At 36.0% G+C, this 20,725-nt stretch overlaps 1 protein-coding gene across 1 annotated transcript; it reads right to left on the bottom strand.

Moving 5' to 3' along the window:
- Positions 1–8,130: 8,130 nt before the first annotated feature.
- LOC140235670 (calmodulin-lysine N-methyltransferase-like) lies at positions 8,131–20,101 on the bottom strand. Its single transcript, XM_072315692.1, has 11 exons — positions 19,946–20,101; positions 19,210–19,391; positions 18,501–18,562; positions 17,719–17,779; positions 16,160–16,214; positions 14,548–14,611; positions 13,568–13,628; positions 13,006–13,080; positions 9,830–9,893; positions 8,723–8,851; positions 8,131–8,235 (listed from the first exon to the last, which is right to left on the bottom strand). The coding sequence occupies exons 1-11, from the start codon at positions 20,060–20,062 to the stop codon at positions 8,131–8,133; spliced, it is 975 nt and encodes a 324-aa protein (XP_072171793.1). The 5' UTR covers positions 20,063–20,101.
- Between the last annotated feature and the right edge of the window lie 624 nt (positions 20,102–20,725).

Below are 20,725 nucleotides of genomic sequence, written 5' to 3'. Positions count from 1 at the left end.
TGTGTGTGTTTTGGTAAAACTGAAACCTGTACAGAGTTTTTGTCCTGATTTTTTTTTTTGTCCTTGTTGTTTTATTGCATTGCATTATATACATTTATTTACCAATTTATTAATCTGTTGTTGTTGTTGTTTCTTGCTGTAGAGGAGTCAATACATGTAGTTTGTTTCTATTAGGACTTCATTTCACTGTTGAGCCTCCAAATGTGATTAGTAGTATCATATGCTATGCTGTTACAAGGGTGTGGTTTTATATAATTCAGTTCATGACCCTACAGGTTGTGAGAAAAATGACTCTACGATCACCTCTTGCTTTAGAGTGAGAGAAAAGATGCACATTCATGAACATGTACACACCCATCCACACACTGAGCACCCTGTGAATGTGAACAGTCTAGAGACTCTTGTATTCATCTAGAGCGGTGGAGGGTTTGAAGACTACAATCAACTGCATATATTATCAGTGAATACTCAATTTTGATACATTCTTTGTTGGTAGAATTGTATGTACTGTACATTGTAGTTAACCTGCTATTGTTATGCATGCCAAAGTATATGCCTAACATTTAACCATCACATACCTTTAATCATAGTAACAAATTGTATATCTGCTGTTAAGTCCAACGTTGAAAGCACATCGTGGGTATTTGTAGGAGTTGTCTTGTAGGTTTGGAGAAATATCTTTGGTGTGGTAACTGTGATGTGGCCGCCAGCCAGTTCAGAGAGTATCTCAGACTGGTAGGAGTGGTGTGTCTTAGAGTAACGTGGCCATGGGTGCATGATGTCAAGACATAATGCTAATCACTCTTGATGTGCAACAGACTCTGTTGTGTAAGGTTGTAGGACATGTAGCCAGAAATCAGGCATCGAACAACTGCAGGGGATTCTTTGTTTGATCGTGTACATGCTGCATAGCTCAATTTCACATGAAACAAGGATGTGTTCTTTTTTCTTCTTCTTTTTTTGTGTGTGTGTAAATGTATGGTGATTATTACTACTCAAATTCCATCGTGGACATGCATTCACAATGAAAGCCTGTAGTTAATTAGGAGTACACACAGTCTGGTATTTTAATGCTTATTCCATGGACTTGTGTCTGCAACTTGGGGCTTTTGTAAGTGACATTTTGTGTGATATTCATAGACACCATGTCACATGACCTCCAACAATCTAAACCTTATTTTCTACCCCACCCTCTACCAAAGTCATTTCACCAGGTTTGAATGACAGCAAACATTGAGGTGTGAAATAAAGGGAGATAAGTAATTGCATATTGTAGAGCCAATTGAAAAACTCTACGGAAGCAAAAGAAAAGTCATATTATGCACTTATACATTGGCCCAAAAATAGAATCAAAATATTATTGCATTTTACCTTACATAATGTATTCAAGGTTGAAATAGTGTAACACTGAGAAATCTTAAAATCAAGATTTAACATGGTATTTCAGTCTCACCAAAATGAGTGCAAGTGACAATGAATGCAGTAGGCTGAAATTATTTATTTGCTGTATTGAAATTTGAAGATAAGAAAAGACACAGAGTATGCCATCCTGTTGTTGTTTAAGGTAAATTTCTAGTGGCCCAATAATGTATAAGAGACTTTGATATATTTGAATGAATTTGAATAGTTAAATGCTATGAAGAATGGGATATGATTAGAAAGTGATTAGGACTGTGTTTTGTGTAGTTAGGTGTGTTGATAAATATGCACATTTACATTTTCATGTATATTTTGATCTTGTTTTCAGAAGATTTATATGTCATGATTTTTGTGTCTTTTTGTTTTCTTTTCTGTTTGTAATGTTGTGAGTTTGTCAAACTGTGAAATATTTCTATGTGGGAAATTTGCCCCAAAATGTACAACCAACATAAAGAAATCATAGTTAGGCATCAGTGTTTCAACAAGATACAGTATGTAATAATCTCTGTAGTTTGTGTTTTTTTTTTCTCCACCTGGACGGACATGCAAATAATTTCAAGCTGGGGTTTTCTCTGATCTGATTTTCCATCACAGTGCGTCAAAGCTGCCAGCAAATTATTGGCTGTTCAGTTGGTGTAACTACAAATTCATTTGAAAACTATAAACTGTCATTTCAGAAGACCTTTGAAACATCTCATACACAGCCTGCATAATACTTCACAATCAGTCATAGATTGGAGATGGGGGGAAAAATATCTGTCCCTTCCAAATGCATGGCCACCCCCACACCAGCGATCCCTGTCAATGTCAAATACAGCAAGCGAGGGCAGGCTTCAAAGAAAAGGTTCATAATGAGAGAGACCTGTTCTGCTGTGAGAGGAACAGAATGATATTAACATCACCACCTGCTACATGCATGATGTCAGGTCGACCTCAAATTGGTATTTGATATTAGTATCCATTACATGTAGAGAACATTCTAAACTGCAAACACATGCATGCACAATTTCCTTGTATGTGCGTACTCAGTGAAGAGTTCCTGTTCTGTCTGCATGTAGAAACCAAGATGGTGGGGGATAGTATTCTGTTACATTACAGTAAACTCATACTTGCATCATGAAAACACAGGGTAGCTTCACACCAGCTGCAAATTGGAAGACCCATTTTTTTGTTGTCATACTTTTGACAAGTTGAAGTTGTGCGGTGTATTATGCAAGTATGTTTCATAGGCAAAACCTTTCTGACTGTTAAATCATTTCCATTTTGTTGTTGATCGACCAGTTGCTGTCTGGAGACGGTCGCTCAGATATATACTGTGGTGGACTGTTTTCTCATGCTCTGGAAGAGACTGAACATTTCAACGTTTCCTCTTTCTTTATATTATTTATATCTTAAATGAAACAAAGTTACGTTTTCTCTTGTTCAATTAAATACTTCCTAATTTGGAAAAAAAAAATGTGTGTATGTGTCTACTTATTAATTGAGGTGTTTTTGTCTTAAACTTCTCTGAGTAAAACCACTTACTCTGCTATAACACCTTACAGAACATAGCAAAATTACTCTACACATGTACTTAATTCTATGCCTTAATTGTATTGATTGTGCTTTTGATTGACTGCATTTGTGTGTTGTATGAAAATCATTCTGGACCTAAACATGTCCGACTTGTTACGCTTGGAAAGAACGCAGGACAAAGTGATATATTCACTCCATTCAAGGGTTTAAAAATTCGTTTTCATCTTTTTATTGACATTGTATATATCAAAACATTACTGAATAGAAATCCATCAATATATGTACACTCAGCTGTGGGCTAGAAAGGTAAAATCCTAGAAACAATCGGAATGACTTGACAAATACACTGCATCATGTTTTTTACTCATTGCACAACAGAGTGAAGCTACCGTGGAAAATTTCAACACAATGGATTTCCAAATTTAGGAAAAAAAACCCAAAAAACAACCTATCACATTATTTTCTAATGTAACATTTTTCCCCCTTGGAAGGTGGAGGAGAGGAGGATCTTGTGTATTACAGCCAGACATTTCTGTGGGTGTATTATTCTAAAGCCTAAGGCTACTTTCATATGAATTTTTCTTCAGTCTTTCCCCTTCAGACTCCTTGATGTAATGCATGCTTTGGGGTGACCTTCCTTTGGGAGCAAGTAAAACCAAAAAGGATACAAAGGTTTGGGGGGGGGGGGGGGTTGTGTTACCTGGAGGGAAAAAAATAATTTCATTGTATAAAATGATAACAAATGCTGAATTTGGATGATCTGGTAATTCCTCATAGACTTTTACCACCTCTTTGTATAAGCCTTTTTTTAGGACATTAAATTAAGATTTAATGAAATAAAAGTGAGAGTAAAAATGAAGTCACTCAACACTCCCTGATGTCCTCGTTTCATACTTAAGTCTGGAACCAATACAAATGACTTGCTAACCCAGTGAGGACAAGTCCAGAGTATACTCGGGCAAGTGTCTATGGGAAATGTGTATTGTAGCAAATCAGTCCGTCCTCAACGGCTTAATGTTTTACCTGGATGTTTATTTATGTGTACACAATTGAATTTCTGTCGCAAATATACCCTGCATATCCATCAAATTGCAAAAGAAAATAATCTGTTATGTCTGCTATTTACACACATTATTAAAACAGAGTCGAGCCACTTACAACAACGAATGTAATTATACAATGCCTATAACAGCCATCTTTTACCTGCACGTAACCGTTATACTCGGTTCTGCACTATACTATTATCGTACCGCAGTCCTCGTACACTGCAAGGCAAGTGAAATCTAACGACTCCAATTCAGATGTACATTTGTTCACATTTGAAAGTGAACATCAGTACATCTGTTCTGAGGGAGGCTTGAAGTCAAAATCCACTCAATGTTCAAGGTGACTGTAGAAATAGAGTAAAATCAAAAAACAATAAGAGTTAAAGCTTCACTAAAACTGGAGAGAAAATGGGAGTTGTATGAAATTTTCACAGTTTTCATGGAGTTTCCACAAAAGTGGCTTTAGTTACTGTCACACAAATTAGATGAAGTGCTGTAAAAATGGAAATTTTTGCGCTGTGGAAATTTCCGCGCATTTCACGCAACCAGAAGCTAGCACGAAAATAAAAGCATGCAAATATTTTTGCTTGCCATATGTTCCAGTAGTTGATGTCTTGATTCCGCGGAATTAAAAACATGTGAAACACTTCTTAACCGGCCATGCGCGAAAAATTAGTCACGCGAAGATATACACTTTGCAGTAATTAGGTCACAGCCATACTAGTACACAATTGCATCCCATTCCCTGGTAAACTAATTTTCACTAAATTTTCTTTCCTTGGCAGGATTGCAAGAGGAAGACATGACAGTGCACTCCCATTTATAGTAAACACGGTTAGAATTAAATTTTCATTACAACAAATTAAAAATTGATGTCCCCAAAATCATCATGCATATGTCTTCATGTATTTTACCGTTCGGTCATAATGACATTTCAATATAACGACAGAAAACTGCTAGTCCCAAGGACTTCTTTATAGCAGGAGTTATCTGTATATCCTTTACATCAAAATTTTAGCAAGTTGTAACAACAATCATGACTCTCTTGGGGAGGGTCTTGCAGTTACATCATCAATTACCACAATATTTAAAGTTTACAAAATGATGAGAGGAAGGTTGGAAGGTGATAGAATCATTGCTTATACATTTGTTGTAGCAATTGGTGTCACCTTTTTTTTTTTGTGAAACCACACAAAACTTTAATCCCAACATCCTATTCTATGTCCAATTTTGATATTTTTGCTATTGTGTCTGCTCTATTTTCTCTTCATACAGTCATCCTGAACATGGATTGGAGTTTCACAATAACAACTATGTCCAAGTAATACTTCATGATAAAACAATCCCAGTATATGATATTGATATTTTTTCCCACTGATATGATTTGTCAAGACTGTTAATACTGATATTTGTCTCGGACTGCAATACCATCTTCAAACAAAACTTGTTGATGATAAGTGGCTCACATTGGCCAACAGAATAAAAGTAAAGTGGAATGTTACATGATATGTAAAATGTTTATATCAACCTTTGTTATACGCATGCAATCTGCCCACAAAATCTGCAAACTTGGGTCTGATATGACTCTGGAACTCAACAGTGTTGTTTGACATCTCATGGAGTCGTTCATTAACTTCATTATCATCATTACTACACCCCCATCAATTACAGACAGATGACAGGAAGGTATTCAAATACTGTCATGTCAATAAATTAAACTACTAGCATAAAATCACAATTATGACATCAAATCATTTATACTGCACACCTTTGCATTGCTCTCCCGGTCAGTTTACATGTTTAGACACATGATTTATCTGCAAACCAAAACTTCAATGGAGAGTATGAACCATTCACCATCAAACCTCATGTTCTATCGCACTGAAGTATTTTGAGGTGTACACCGTGCGTTCACTGCATAAACATTTTGCCCCAAAACATAACCCAGCAAGTACATTTTAACTCCGCACCGAAATACCCTGGGGGTGTTTCATAAAGCTGTTCGTAAAGTTACGAACGACTTACGAGCGACTGGTGATCAGTTCTTGTGCTGAATTATGGAAATTCTGATAAGTATAGCACATCAGAACTGATAGCCAGTCGCTCGTAAAGTTGTTGGTAACTTTACGAACAGCTTTATGAAACAGGGCCCAGGTTTGGCAAAATTATTGTGGATACTGCCTGCTTTAGTCTGGAAACACATAACAACAAAACAGACTGTACAGTGAATGGATAAACTGACAAATAATGTCCGTGGCATTCCTGATGCAGAGGTATAATACCACACACACCCTTCCTGGAATAGGAACAGTTCGCAGTGACCAAGGGGTGATAAAAAAATCCCAACATCAACAATAAAACCTAACCTGAAGACTTTGTACAAGGCAAATGCTATGTTTCTTTTTTGTAACCTGCCACATGTACTGCCAAAATAATGTATGCTGAACTGGCATATTAAGCAATAAAAGTAGTTTGCATTCAGCCAAGTGCTTACGTCCTTAAATAAGATATTTTTACCAACAAGGTCCCTCTCGACCCAGATGTATCAAGGGGTACCTGGCAAGTTATGACGCAAGGGTAATAATAATGGCAGGGCCAACACTGAAGAGGCTACCCTGGGCAAAGAAGACCATACTATTATAAGTAGAGTTGCAGAAATAAAAGAGAGTACAAGGATGAATGAAACTGGTAAGCAATTTCTGGATGATGGTCAACTACAAAACAAGCTGAATAAACTTGGAAGGACTATTAGGTTCACCTTCATATACATGTGGATTGAGAGAATGCAGCAATATTAGTAGAACACATCATTGAAAGTTTGAGGAAAATCACACAATCCGTTTATAAGTTATGAATATTGAAGTTTCAGTACAACTATCGCTGGATGAGAAGACTACTACAGCTTGTGATGTTACATGTGTAAAGAGATTAGTTAAAGAAAATTCAACATATTTTCACTTTTCTCGCATAATAAAAGAGGTGAGCACTTGACTTGCCTCTTTTAGAAGGTCAGGGGAATAATATTACCTTTAACATACATCAGTGAGAAGTTAAGAGAATGAGAATCATTTTTTTTTAAACATTATATTTTGTGAAATTTTCTTTATTTCTTTCTTGTATCGTTCTACACATGTGACATCATAAACTGTAGTAGTCTTCTCATCCAGAATCAACTGCACAGAAACTTCAAAAATTCATAACTTTTGAATGATTGTCCGATTTTCTTCAAACATTCACTGATGTGTTCTACTGATCGATCGACATGTTATCAAGGTGAACTCATCCTTTAACAAACTGAAATGAAAAGAGTTGTAGTGGATCAGAAAAAGATTAGATGACAGTCTATCAACGATAAGATCACTGGTTTGAGTGCCATTTTATCCTCATCGCATTCACTGCTTCTCTGGTGACCGTGAATGAAAAAGATAATAATTCAAATTGATAATGAGGAAAAAACACTAACAGTTGTGACTGTGGATTCCCTGTGAAGCCAATAGTATAAGAATATGATAGTAATATGTTATCTACTTACATTATTTAAAAAAGAATTAATGCATATATATTTGAGGTGCATATGACGTATCTTCTTGAAATATTCAGGAACGTTTGTCAGCTAAACTGTTGTATGTTAATTGACAACAGATAACTCATTTCTTAAAGTGAGCAAGACAAGATTTCTTTGTTCCTCTGATTAATATTGACTTTTTAAACAGTCAAAACCCAGCAGGAATGCAAGAAAGGGAAAGGACTTGTGCATCACTGATTCATTGCAAGATCCAATGACATGTCTCAGTCAGCATTTAAAAAAGTCATCATGGAAACCTTTTTGTAACAAAATGCATTTTCCTTGGTGGTGGGGGGGGGGGGGGTTGAGGAGTGGGAGGTCACCACATCACGCCAGTGCAATCACAGATTATAAAAACGAATGGGCTCACAATACAGCTGAGATCTGTTGTACCTACACCTGCATTGCTCTGACAGAGTACAGAACACACATAAACAAAACAAATACAACCATACAAACTGCATTGACCACTGGTGGAATTGGAGCCAAAATATGATTGCTCAGGGGATGATGCAGTATCATTTCAACATGCATATCAACACCAGTGCATCTTATCATCTTATCATTAGCATCTCCACCGAGATACTACTTGATTTGTGTCCCTGCTGTGAAGTCTGCCCGTCTGGTAAGGATGATCTGCAGCGGGTAGTGGATGTCTTCGTCGAAGATCTCTTTCCCCTGCACTTTGGCCTGTGGAGACATTGGGTAAGTAAAGGTAATCGTAGTTTATTAACTTCAAATAGCAAATGGAAAGAGCTCTTACTCAAAGGAAAGGAAACTGCGTGCACAATACTACTGATTTTTCTTGTTTCTCCTCCCATCCAGGAGTTCTCTCACAATTAAACTGTGAGACTGGTGGTGCAGGACTCTTTCTTACGCTTTTATCGTGACACATATCCTACTCAGACAACTTCCAAACCACTGTGACATACCCTTAACACAAAGAAAACTTTTACAATTTGTGCCCTACCTGCATGCATTATCAAAACATATACACACACAGATGAAAACATAATTATTATAATTATGTCACAGGCAAATATATTCACGTATTGAAATTCCTCACAATACTGTGGGATTTATCTGGTTTGTTTGCATTACATTATAAGTACAGACAGTCTTTTTCTTCTGAGGAACACAATCAGGAAGAAGAAATGATGAGGATAGGCTGCCTTACCTCTTGGTAAACATTCCATACTGCAGAATCATAGTTATCTTCTAGGGCGAGGTGAAATCTCTCCTTTGCTTTTTGGCAGAATTTTTCCAAGGTGTGGCCTCGGCGTGGAGCAAATATCAATGCCTTGCCCTGGACATTTCAAAAAGATAAATGTTAAATAAACTTTTATTATTCTCTCAAAACTGAATCATTTCCATTTTTTACATTTCATTCCTGCCTGTACATAACTTTTTTTTTTTAAATTCAATTTTGAGGGGGCTGCAGTTAAAAAGATGAACAGAAGGCAGATATGTTCTTTCCCACCCAAAACTGAATATGGAAGCAAAGTCAAAAACCTTTGACCTCTCCCCACCATGATTATCACTATATGTTTCCTTATGATTTACAGTGAATGCAGTAGAAGGAAAATCCCTTAAAGATCAAAATACAAAACTAGTTAATTTAATTTCAACCAGTGGATATATCAGTAGTCACAATACATTATCCCAATCTTGATCTCTTCCATTTTATAATACACAAGTATCCCACAAACTTACTCTCCATAATGTCAGAAGACTAAAAAATGTAAGCAATGGTGCACACACACAGAAAAAAAAAATCTTCACAGTATGAATGAAAATTGTTAATCTTTGCAAATCTACACATATTCAGTGCAAGTGAGTCATTCTCTCACCTCATCTGAATAGTTCTTATATTATGTTTTATTATGATATATGATATATCATTACCTTTTTTTAGTCATTATGGCACAATTTGATATCAACGCAAGTGAGATACATTACAACTTTGCTCACAGAGAGGAATTACTGTTCTCATGCACTAATTAGAAAGAAAAAATATAGGCAATTTCCTTTATTAGCCTTCTACACTTCAGAGCACTAAAAGGAAAAAATATGCATTATTTTATGAAACAGGCATAGCATTCAATATTTTTTGACTCATTGGCAGCTTAGAAAGAGAAGAACAGCTACAACACCTTTAAAATGATGGGCAAAGTTTGCAACATTCTACAAGCAAGTGAAACAGATGAAACATGATATACAAGATATTAATCAGCCTATTCATTATAATTGATTGACTTAGACTGAGGAATGCTATGATACTCACATCTCTTGCCAACAAACTGTCGATGGTATCTACCAAATCAGTCCTGTACTGATCAAAGAACAAACTGAAAGAAAAAGACACATTGATTTTCAAACTGTGGTTCATCAACTGCTCTTCAAAATGTGTGAGTCCAATATTTTTTATGTCAATGTCTGTTTCACAGACTACTGAAAAAGAATGTAAACATTCAGCATATTCGTACACAACATAACCAATGCATGCAACAGATGAAATTTCGACTTAAACTAAAACTCACATAACAGCTCTTGCTGTTGGTTCATGATGCTATTTCACAAAGTCCCTCAGTAGCATTTTCAAATGTTTGGATAGGTCATTCCGTGCATTCCTTCTAATACAATAAAATATCATAGTCTAAAAAGCCAAACACCTATCTTCACTGAATGATACCAAGGAAGATACCATGGTTGCATACTAAAGTTGATTACATCAAAGTGAACTGATGTGTGTTTTAACTGACATATCACATGTAAATTTGAAAAGAGTTTGCAGATGACACCTGGAGTGGCCATCACATTAAATCATCACAAAATTAGTTACGACAGTGCGGGGCACACATGCATTTGGAAACACAATAACAACAAAACAAAAAACAAGAGCAAAAACAAACTAGAAATGTCGCTAAGGCAACTGGTATGCCTCCGCCATAATGCATGATTCTCCTAATAGGTCTATAGTACATGCAGACAACGTGTGATTACATTTTCACAATATTGGCAAAATATTAAAATGACAAGTTTGTCACAAGTGTGTTGAATGTTCACCTTCCTTGACCTAGGTTTAAAGGGATCGTACAGTTTTGGTTGAGACCTAATTTCAGGTTTCTAACATTTTTTGGTGAGATAATGAGAAACCTCTTATGAAATATGAAAGAGCATGAAATTCTATGAGGAATTCAACGTTTATTTGATGAAAATTGGTTTTGAAATGGCTGAGATATCCGAGAAAGAGCGATTCTAATAAAGTGTGGGACCCACACTTTATTACGATCGCTTTGTTTTACTTTGTTTTTGGATGTTTCAGTCATTCCAAACCCGATTTTCATCAAATAAACCTTGAATTCCTCCTAAAATGGTATGCTCTGTACTAAATCATAAGTGTTTTCTTGGTAACTCGCAAAAAGTTTAAAGCCCAATTCTCATCTCCACCAATACTGTACTATCCCTTTAATTGGATGAATAGGAGAGCATGTACTTGGGGATTTAAGGACTTTAACTTGACTTTGACCCATTCATAAGTTTATGCATTGAGTAATTTTCAAGGTATGGAGAAAAAGTGCAATTTCTATAATGAAAAGTTCATTGTTACCATTTTCATCTGGCCTTTGACCCTAAAATTCATAGGATAATCACTGTCAGGCACAACATGCATAAATACATAGTAAGTTTCAAGATAACTTGAGCCACTTCTGAGATATGGAGGAAAAGTTAGTTTAGCACTTTCCCTTGATCTTTGACCTTTTGACCTTTGAGGCAAACAAAAAAAAAAGAAGAAAAAAGAAAGCTTCCAGAGAATCTCTATTAGGTTATACATGCATACACTAAGTGTAAAAAAGAAAAGATAATCCTGCTGGCACTGCATAAATGAGGGGAAATAGTAAAATTTTGAAGTGTTGCCCTTGACCTTTGACCCATGACCTTTGACCCATGAACCCTAAATTCTCTAGATATTCACTGCCAGTCAGCACATGTACAGTATGTATACTATGTTCCATGAAGATACCTTGAACAATTTCCAAGATACAGAGAAAAATGTTAAGTTTTGATATTTTTACTTTTGACCTTTGACCTCATGACCCCAAACTTTCACCAAAGAATCTTAATTGGGTAATACATGTATACACTAAGTTTCAAGAAAATATCTTCAGGTATTGCATAGATATGGTGGAAATAGTGAAATTTTACGTACTTGACCTTGACCTTTTTTGACCTTTGACCTTGAGCATGTGCACCCAAAAGTTGATAGGCACAACTTCACCCCCTAATACACATACATGCCAAGTTTCATTAGGATACATCAAAAGGTTTTTTAGTAACGCTGTCCACAAAATTCATTACGGATGGAAGGACGGACGGACAACCCGAAAACATAATGCCTCCGGCACCACTTCGTGGCGGAGGCATAAAAAGCCAATGCATAATTGTTCTTGTGTTTGAAGAATGCAGACGATAAGATAAACAAATGTATAAATGTGTTAGAAAAAGACTACTAGTATATGAAAACTTGGTAAAGTTTATTCTTTTCTACAGACAGGCAGAGTTGTGAAAGGGGCAAACCCTCCTGAGATTACTGCTCTTGGCACTACACTTGTAGGTCCTATCTGTCTGTCAGTCAGCCTTCCCTAGGAATCAACAATCCAGGCATACTGACCTGCAGTGACAGGGCCGAGTAAATTTTGCCAGCCACAAGACAAACACGTCTTATGACAGCTTGCTATGTATCTCACTCCCTCTTGTCATCACACACATTCTAGGATTCTATGCGACATTTGTGGGTAGAAGGGAAAAGACTTCTGGACTTTTAATGAGAATGATCTGGGGTAAAGATTCAGAGGCATATGCTTCCTCATGAACTATATGAGCACTAGAAAACATGTGATTGTATGAATACATAAAATATAAAGAACATATATAGAATATAAATGCAGCAGTGATCGTGAACACATATAATATCACAGAACAGAATTGGCACTGAATAGATGAATGCAAAATGAGGATCACGTAAAATTGACAGCTTTGGAGAGCAAATTACAAGCAGAGAGAGAGAGAGAGAGGAAGAGACAGACAAATAGACAGACAGACAGACAAACAGATGGACAAACAACCAAAAAGACAACAACAAATGCAAGGACATGGCAGAAGGATACTACTAAGAATCAAGAATGTGAAATAAAGTTAAGCAAGTTTCTCTTGTACGGATTAACCCTAAAAATGTTGTTGCAAGGTTGAAGCAACTATAACGCATATGTGTTGAAACATAATACTCAGACAGACAGACAGACAGAGATTCAGAGAGCAGGGGAGAGAGGGAGAGAGAGAGAGATACAGCAGTCTACCTTAAATACACACATAACAAGGAAAGAACAAAATGAAGCAAGAGGCAACCGAGAAGCAGCAAACATCCAGGCATGCATACTTGGCATTCCTGGCATTCCTTACCAGTCAGCACACAGAATGACATCCACACACTCCCTCAGGTCTGCATAGCTGCTGGGTTCATTCCACCTCAGTTCCCTTGGGATGAAATGAGAGATGGTCTCGAAGTCAACTGTCATGGAGGTGATTACTTACTGCAATACTCACACCAAGTTGACACAGGATGAAATACGCTAAACTCTACATTTTTGCATTTAGTAAAACCTGTTACAGTGTCATAATGATCAATGTGTGTTGCCAAGGCATGTTACAATGACTGTTTTATTGTGGCTGTGAAAACAATACTATGACAAAATATTACACACACAAAGAATGCATACTGATTTTGAGAAGAGGAATGTGTTTACCAGATACTACACTTGGAAACATTGCTCTGTGTATACATGGGCTCTTGATGTTATTTTTTTTAGAAGTATCAACTGTGCATACTATTCATAATGAGCTTTATCACTACTGAGGAAGGGTAAGCAGGAATCACGTTCATAAAAAAACTTGCTAATGCAGCATTACCCCCTGATTTCATAGGAAAAATACAAATCTTTAAAACATGCAATTTCAATCTTACCTCGTCTCCACTTGGGTCTGTCCAAATTTGTCTTGGTTTCTTTTAGAAATGACTTGAATGTCTTTTATTTTGTAAGGTCACTGAAAATAAATCTGAAGAGTTGAGTGTTACTCATCCTCCTCAACCCCATGCACTCTTGCCCAAATGTGTGTACCTACACCTTGCACCACTCTCTACACCACTGAAACTTGAAATAATTCAAATTCTTTTCTCATAATTATACAAAACTTTTCAAGAAAAAGAAAATATGCATATGAGTGAAGAAGAGGTTGCTAAGAGAGCAACAAAGGCATGATTGAACTAAACCTGAACCAATATCAAACCAAAGTTTCAGGAAATAACAAAGTTTTAGGATGTTTGAGCAACTGCAGGGCAATTGACAGGGCAACAGGACTGAAGTTAGTTGTGTATAGAGGAGGGGTGGGATGGGATGGGAAACCAAAAAGAGTTTATGCAATTCACTAAAAAGGATACTGTCAGATGAGAGTTTTGGATAGGAAACCAATGACAGTTAACATGCAATTCACTAAAAAGGGTACTGTCAGATGAGAGTTTGGGATAGGAAACCAATGAGAGTTATCTAATTCACTAAAAAGGATACTCTCAGATGAGAGTTTACACACTTCCCTAAAAAGGATACTGTCACATGAGAGTTTGGGATAAGAAACCAATGAGAATTTACTGTATACGCCATATATTTCGCGAGTCTAAATTTTCGCGAATTGTGAATTCCCGACGATTTCGCAAGTGGTTAAATTTGCAATCGTGGAGTCCTGTACTGCACGAAGAAATAATTATACACGCGTATGTCACATTCACATCAGGATTAGAGTCAATATTTTTGCATGTTTTTAATTTTGCGAATAGCACCCGACTCGCAAAATTCGCGAAAATCAAAATCTCACGAAATATTCGGCGTATACAGTATCCAATTCACTAAGAAGGGTATGAGAGTTTATACACTTCACTAAAAAGGATACTGTCACATGAGAGTTTGTTTCCATCTGTGAGGATCACTCTATCAGCTTCTGTAGTGGTGGCAACCTGCAGGGAGAGATTGAAGGAAGAAGAGGAGATTATCCTCCCTGCCAGCTTCATATGAACACAATATACAGACATGAACAGGAAGATTGTATTCCTGTACATCAACAATACAAAACAAAATCAAAAACTGGAGAGATGATATCAGAGTTAAGTTTGTGATTAAAAAAATGACTGGGGCCTTTAGCAAGTTAGTTAGGATTGCACAATGGTGTGATGCAGTATGAAATAATTGCAGAACTGCATATGACAACACGGTGAGAAATAAAATCTTTCATCTCAAAACAAATCCATGCTTTTGGAAAGTTAACTAGATGATTTGACATGGAAACTGAAGCAGTGCACGACTGGTATGCTTTTAAAGCTTGACTTTCATCACAGAACGAGCCTGTTTCTTTATCTCCCCCCCCCCCCCCCCATTTTATGCTACTTCTGCATCATCTCTTCTAGATACTAACATAACTATAGAGGATTAATTTGCTAAACAATAAAATGTAAACTATAGAATGTGTACATTAACATCTTAATTCTTCATATTTTCAAATCTTAGAGTCTACTGAAAGACCTTTACATTTTGTGATTTTCAGAGCATTTTCCACTAGCAATCAGTTTAGTGAAAAAATATCTGACAAATCCAACATAAAATGCCATGCATGAATGCACTGCACTGAAATAGAAATTTAGGATGTAATACTTAAAACTAAGTTATTTTAGCAGCATGAAATTTTCACAAACTGTCACTGGCATTCAGTGCTTGTAGTGTAGACAAGAATATCTTGGCTCTCGCAAAATTCACACAATTAAAATGCATGCGAAAATTCCTTGTTTTACAGTACCTATGAATACATATTATGTAACTGTGTAAATCCTAATCAAATCTGCATGTAGCAAGTGTGCTCACTAATAGGCTTGATAAACAGGTGGCCATTACAGACAGGTTAGCAGCCAAATTAATATTATGAAATTACAAACTGCGAGAGATGGCATGAAACTTACAAGATAATATTCTGAGTGACTGAGAATCACAGTGATGGAATAAAAATATTTATTATTCCTTTCCAGGAGAGAAGTTAATGTTTTGCCACCTTGGACATGCTATATCACACACATATGTTACAGAAGCAATATTTTCACAAGTTGTTAATTCCATGAATATCGACCATCGTGAAAAATTCACAGACATAAAGATACTATGAAATATAACATGGGGATGCATACAATCTAACTAGAAATTTTTATTTGTGGAAAATACTACCTGTAAAAAGATTTTTTTTAAAATAGTTAAAGGAATTGTGTTTTTCTTCTGCAAATCAATTTATACTGGGACAACAATTTGAACTTCACTTGTGCAGACTGCATTTGATCATTGACATTTTAGTAGATGATAAACTCTGAACTATAGGTTCCTACAGATGAACAATCATAAATGACTAAAATGTGTTTTTCAGCAGAAAAGTCAAAGAGATCACAGCTGGTGAAATGAAGTGAAATAAAAACATAAACAAAAACAAAAATCAAAATGATGACTCTGCTATGAATGACAGAACTCACTGCAATTCCTGCCAAACATGACATGCCTCCGCCAAGCTCACAAACAGTTTTTCCTCTGTGGGAGAAACATTTCAGGAAAATGATGGCTTCGTAAACATTTACGAAATGTGTATCAGAATGAAGACAGGCTAGGGGAAAATGAAGGCACAATGGGATTGAATTCTATTGGGAGAGACAAATAAATCCTAATTTTCTTTCCTCTCATCAACTGATGATATAATGTGCATTCGTTTACCTCCTTAAACACAGTTTAGTTGAAAATTAGTTGAAAATGTATGCGCATTGTTTTACAAAGAAGCATCATTCATGTTGCATTCTGTAATATCCTATGCCAATATTCCTTCTTTTTTTTTTTCTGGCATCAACAAAGCATTTGTGATATTGCAAAGTTTTGTTCTAAAATCTTAAAATCTTTTGCACATTCTGCAACTAACATATGAATTAAAATATCACTGCAATGCAGATATTCAATAGATCTAGATGATATATTTGGGTATGTGCTGTCTGCACTCTCTTCGTTCACTACACAGAAATGGATGAAAATGTGTGATTTCACAGCACTGCATACAAATGATCCCTTCCTACATAAAAATGGGCTTTCTTGGACCATTCCTGAACAATTGTGAGGGATGAATGTGCCTCCACACAAGTTCTAGCATATTGGCTGACAGAGAAGTAGGGTAAATTGTCAACCAAATACATTATGATAATACAGCTATAAATGTCATTCATCATGTGAATAAGATTATGTTTTAAAACTATATCTCCAATATCAGCAAATGAAAAATGCAAGATGAATGTAAATAGCTATTAAATGGATACATGTGTATGAAAATCTCTATTCTGCTATACAAAAAAAAAAGACTGAAAAAAGGCCTCTGAAATTATTACAAGGAAATTCTTGAAATAACCTGTTATAATTAACATAAATTTCAAGATACACAATACATTGTACAGGGTTTCATTCTATTTCTCATGCGCTAGTGTTTTGTATCCTACATTTTTTTTCTAAGTGTATGAAAATTGATTAATGCAAGATTCATAATTCTGCAAGAATCACTTAAATGTGGTACATGATTCTCTTCCTCATCACCATTGCTTATCACATGTTAAAAACACTGTTATTTTGAGAATGATATTATCATCTGTAGATCTTAGTCATCTGAAACCAACATGATGCTAAGCTGCATTTAAGATATCTATGAGGAACAAAAAAAAAAAAAGAAAAAAAATTCCATGCAGATGTGAAAATAGTATAAAAGTTCACTTGAGAACGAATTTAGCTCCTTCCCCTCCACCCACCCAGTCTGAGTGGTAAGGGCAGGGAGGTGGGAAGAGACTTCCCACCTCACTGGTAAGGGTTTAAATCTTAGGTACCGTATATGTAACTAAACACAGAAGGGCAAGTAAATGGACAGAACCAAAGAGATTCCAGTATACTCTACATATATTTCAACAATGAAAAGCACACACTTTTCATATTTAACAAAGGAAAAACTTAAGACTGAAAATCAAGAACAAAGGTAAGATAAGATTCCTTCATGAAGATTAAAAATTACCGGAACTGATCCTTCTCCTTCAAGCAGTGGTAAGCTAAGATCTCTTCTGATGGCCACACACCTGTATCAGCAGAGAAATGTTCTCAATCAGCACAGCAGTTCTCAAAATGATCAGATTCACTAGGAATTCCTAAATACACATCCTTAAAGCCTAGATGGCAAAGCCCTGAAGACCTACATTCTCATGACACACAAACAAAATCAGAAGCAACAACTTCATGCAGGAATGGGTTGTAACAGACATAACATTTAAATTGTGTTGTTCCCTTGCTGTATGAAGTCAGTGGTATGGAGGTGTCCTTTGCCTTTAAATCTGTTGCAACAGATTGCATCCTATCATACCACCAATCTATGACCACTAGGGACCACACATATCAGTATTGTAGCCAAGAAGGCTACTGTATTTCAAAGGGCCACTTGGATGCTACATCACATTAGATGACTACTATATATCAAAACTTTTGAGACTTCCTTCATGCTTTTAAAGAATTTCACGTTCAGACCACAATTTCTGACATTTCAACATTTCTGACATTTCGACGAGGCAAAAATATTTTTCTCTTCAAAATGAGTGAATAGCTTTGAAATTATTAACAACAATGATGAGACCTCAAAAAGAAAAGACATAACAAGAATCACTATATTAATTCTGACCACACTGTATACTGGATGCTTGTAAAAATCACCGCCAATACTTGTTGCGATCAAAAGAGAAGAAGTGCAGAAAGTGTATGAGTGCTATCTGAAGTTTTCCTTTTGAATACGTGGGACAATTTACTTACAAACATTGCCAGTATTGTTGAAGCCGATTAAGTCTTCTGGAGAAAAACGCTTCATGAGATGTCTTTGAAAAGATGAACAGACAATGGAGATAGATCAGTAACATGACTAATTGATCACACAAACTTGCTATTAGGCATTGTGTTAAGGTCACCCAAACAGTGCTTAAATAGACCACGAAATCATGTGCAAATTGACAAACTAAATCAATTAAATTGTACTAAACAAATAGACAAAAAAGAACCACATGAACAGAACATGACTTCTAGAATATCATCTTCAAATAAAAATGTTTTACATATATGTTACTTCTGTCTTTAATGCAAATTCTTCTACACTTGTAGTAGTCACATCGATGGGACATACATCCCTTCATATATCAATTTCAATAATTTATTGCTTACTTTTGTCAAGGGTAGAAAGGAATAGCATTTTGTCAGTGAACACAAGCATTCTCGAATACTACATTGCAGTTCATGTGACAGCAACCATTAAAAGTTTTTGGCATATATATATATATACAACAGTATCAAGTCGAGAAGCATTTAGGCAATAGCCTATCAACTGCAACTGTAAAAGGGGAAAAATCTTAAGACAAAGCATGAATACTAAAAGATATTCAAGGAATAAGGCAGCAGTTGGAATAACTGATGGAAAACCAGACGTTCTTGAGTGTCTTGTAAATGGAGCACACTTCCTTGGTTTCCCTACCTAATCTGCACGCAGAAAGCTTGATGTGAAGGACAAGTGTACTCAAACCAGGCATACTCCCTGCCATCATTTGGCATCATTCGTCTGGCAGACAATAACTTGTATGTGGTGAATCTTCGTACAGATACATCACTGGTAATAGCAGTGGTTACACCATTGGTGCATTTCCCCTGTCTCAGGGCCTGAAAGATATTTCCAAATCAAATATTTCACGGTGATTACTATCAAGGGAGAACAAACAGGATCCATATTCTTGAAGAAGTTGAATGTGCAAAAACTGTCATTTTCTATGCTGTGAGTGAAAAATTCCCCATGATGGTGTATCTTTGCGGTCTATTGAAATAATCATAATGATTTATAATAAATAATTTTTCTTACAAAAAAACTTATGTGCTAACTTTGTCATTACCATGACAATGTTTGCATTTACATAACATGCTGATCTACTGACAAATTGTGGCAAACATAACTGCTTCACTTAAAATAACTCTCCATACCACGTCAGTGGTCATCACTTTAACTCAAAAGTTTAGTTTAACTGCTTCCATTTCACAGTATAAAAATGAACAGTTCACAGTCTTTGCAGTTGAATACCTTGCATGTATTGCTTTCAAATGATTACATTTCGAATTTCAATGAGGCATCATCAAAAAAAAAATCATGTCAACTAAGCTAGTGTGAAGAACATAATTATCACAGACATAAATCAGTAAATATTATCAATCAAGAACGATACCTTTCCAAGCAGAAGCCACCGTTGCCTGGCAACATCACTCCCCTTCTGCTTTTTGGGTTGGTCTCTTTGGTTCATCTCCTTCCGGTAAGGACATGATGAATTTGCCTCAATAGACATATTGAAGCAGAGGAACCCTGGCTGCAAATTGTTTACACTGTCACCGAAAGTCAGAATGCAGAAGAATGCTACATGCAATTTTTGATGCAGCGCACGTATGTAGTAAGGCATTATTGTAGGACGTCTGACACTGAATTTTATTATTGATACACTCTTGATACAAATCTTAATATAGCATAATATTGGGAAGAGAATAAGATGGTCTTAACAGAGATTTTCCAACCACAATTACCCTAACAACCATCTGAACAATCTTTTTTTTTTCACCAAGCCTGTTAATGTGCTCCACACCGAATGTTGTCTGGATGTAGTAGCACTAAGTTTTGTGATATTCTAACCTAGGCCGCCTAGGATAGTTACCTCAGCATTGCCGTAACAATGTCTTGATACCTCTTTTGTAACTCAGCCTTTAGCGAGGTATGATTCGGCTCATACACTCAACACACATGTGCACTAACATAAATAATAATAACAGTCAGTTCTTAGAACGCATTTAATACCATAAGATTAAAATAATAAAATGAAATGAAATTAAAGAAAACAAAATCTATCACATATTTCTCTATTCAAACATGTAATCAACAATTATCAAAAAGGTGAGTTTTTAATGCAGATTTGAATTTATCAAAATCTGTAACACATCTAACGCTGAGAGGGAGATTA

Source organism: Diadema setosum, chromosome 1 (assembly GCF_964275005.1).
Source record: "Diadema setosum chromosome 1, eeDiaSeto1, whole genome shotgun sequence".
Classification (NCBI taxonomy): Eukaryota; Metazoa; Echinodermata; class Echinoidea; order Diadematoida; family Diadematidae; genus Diadema; species Diadema setosum.
Note: the sequence above shows the minus strand (reverse complement) of the source record. Positions and strands in the feature narration are given on the sequence as shown.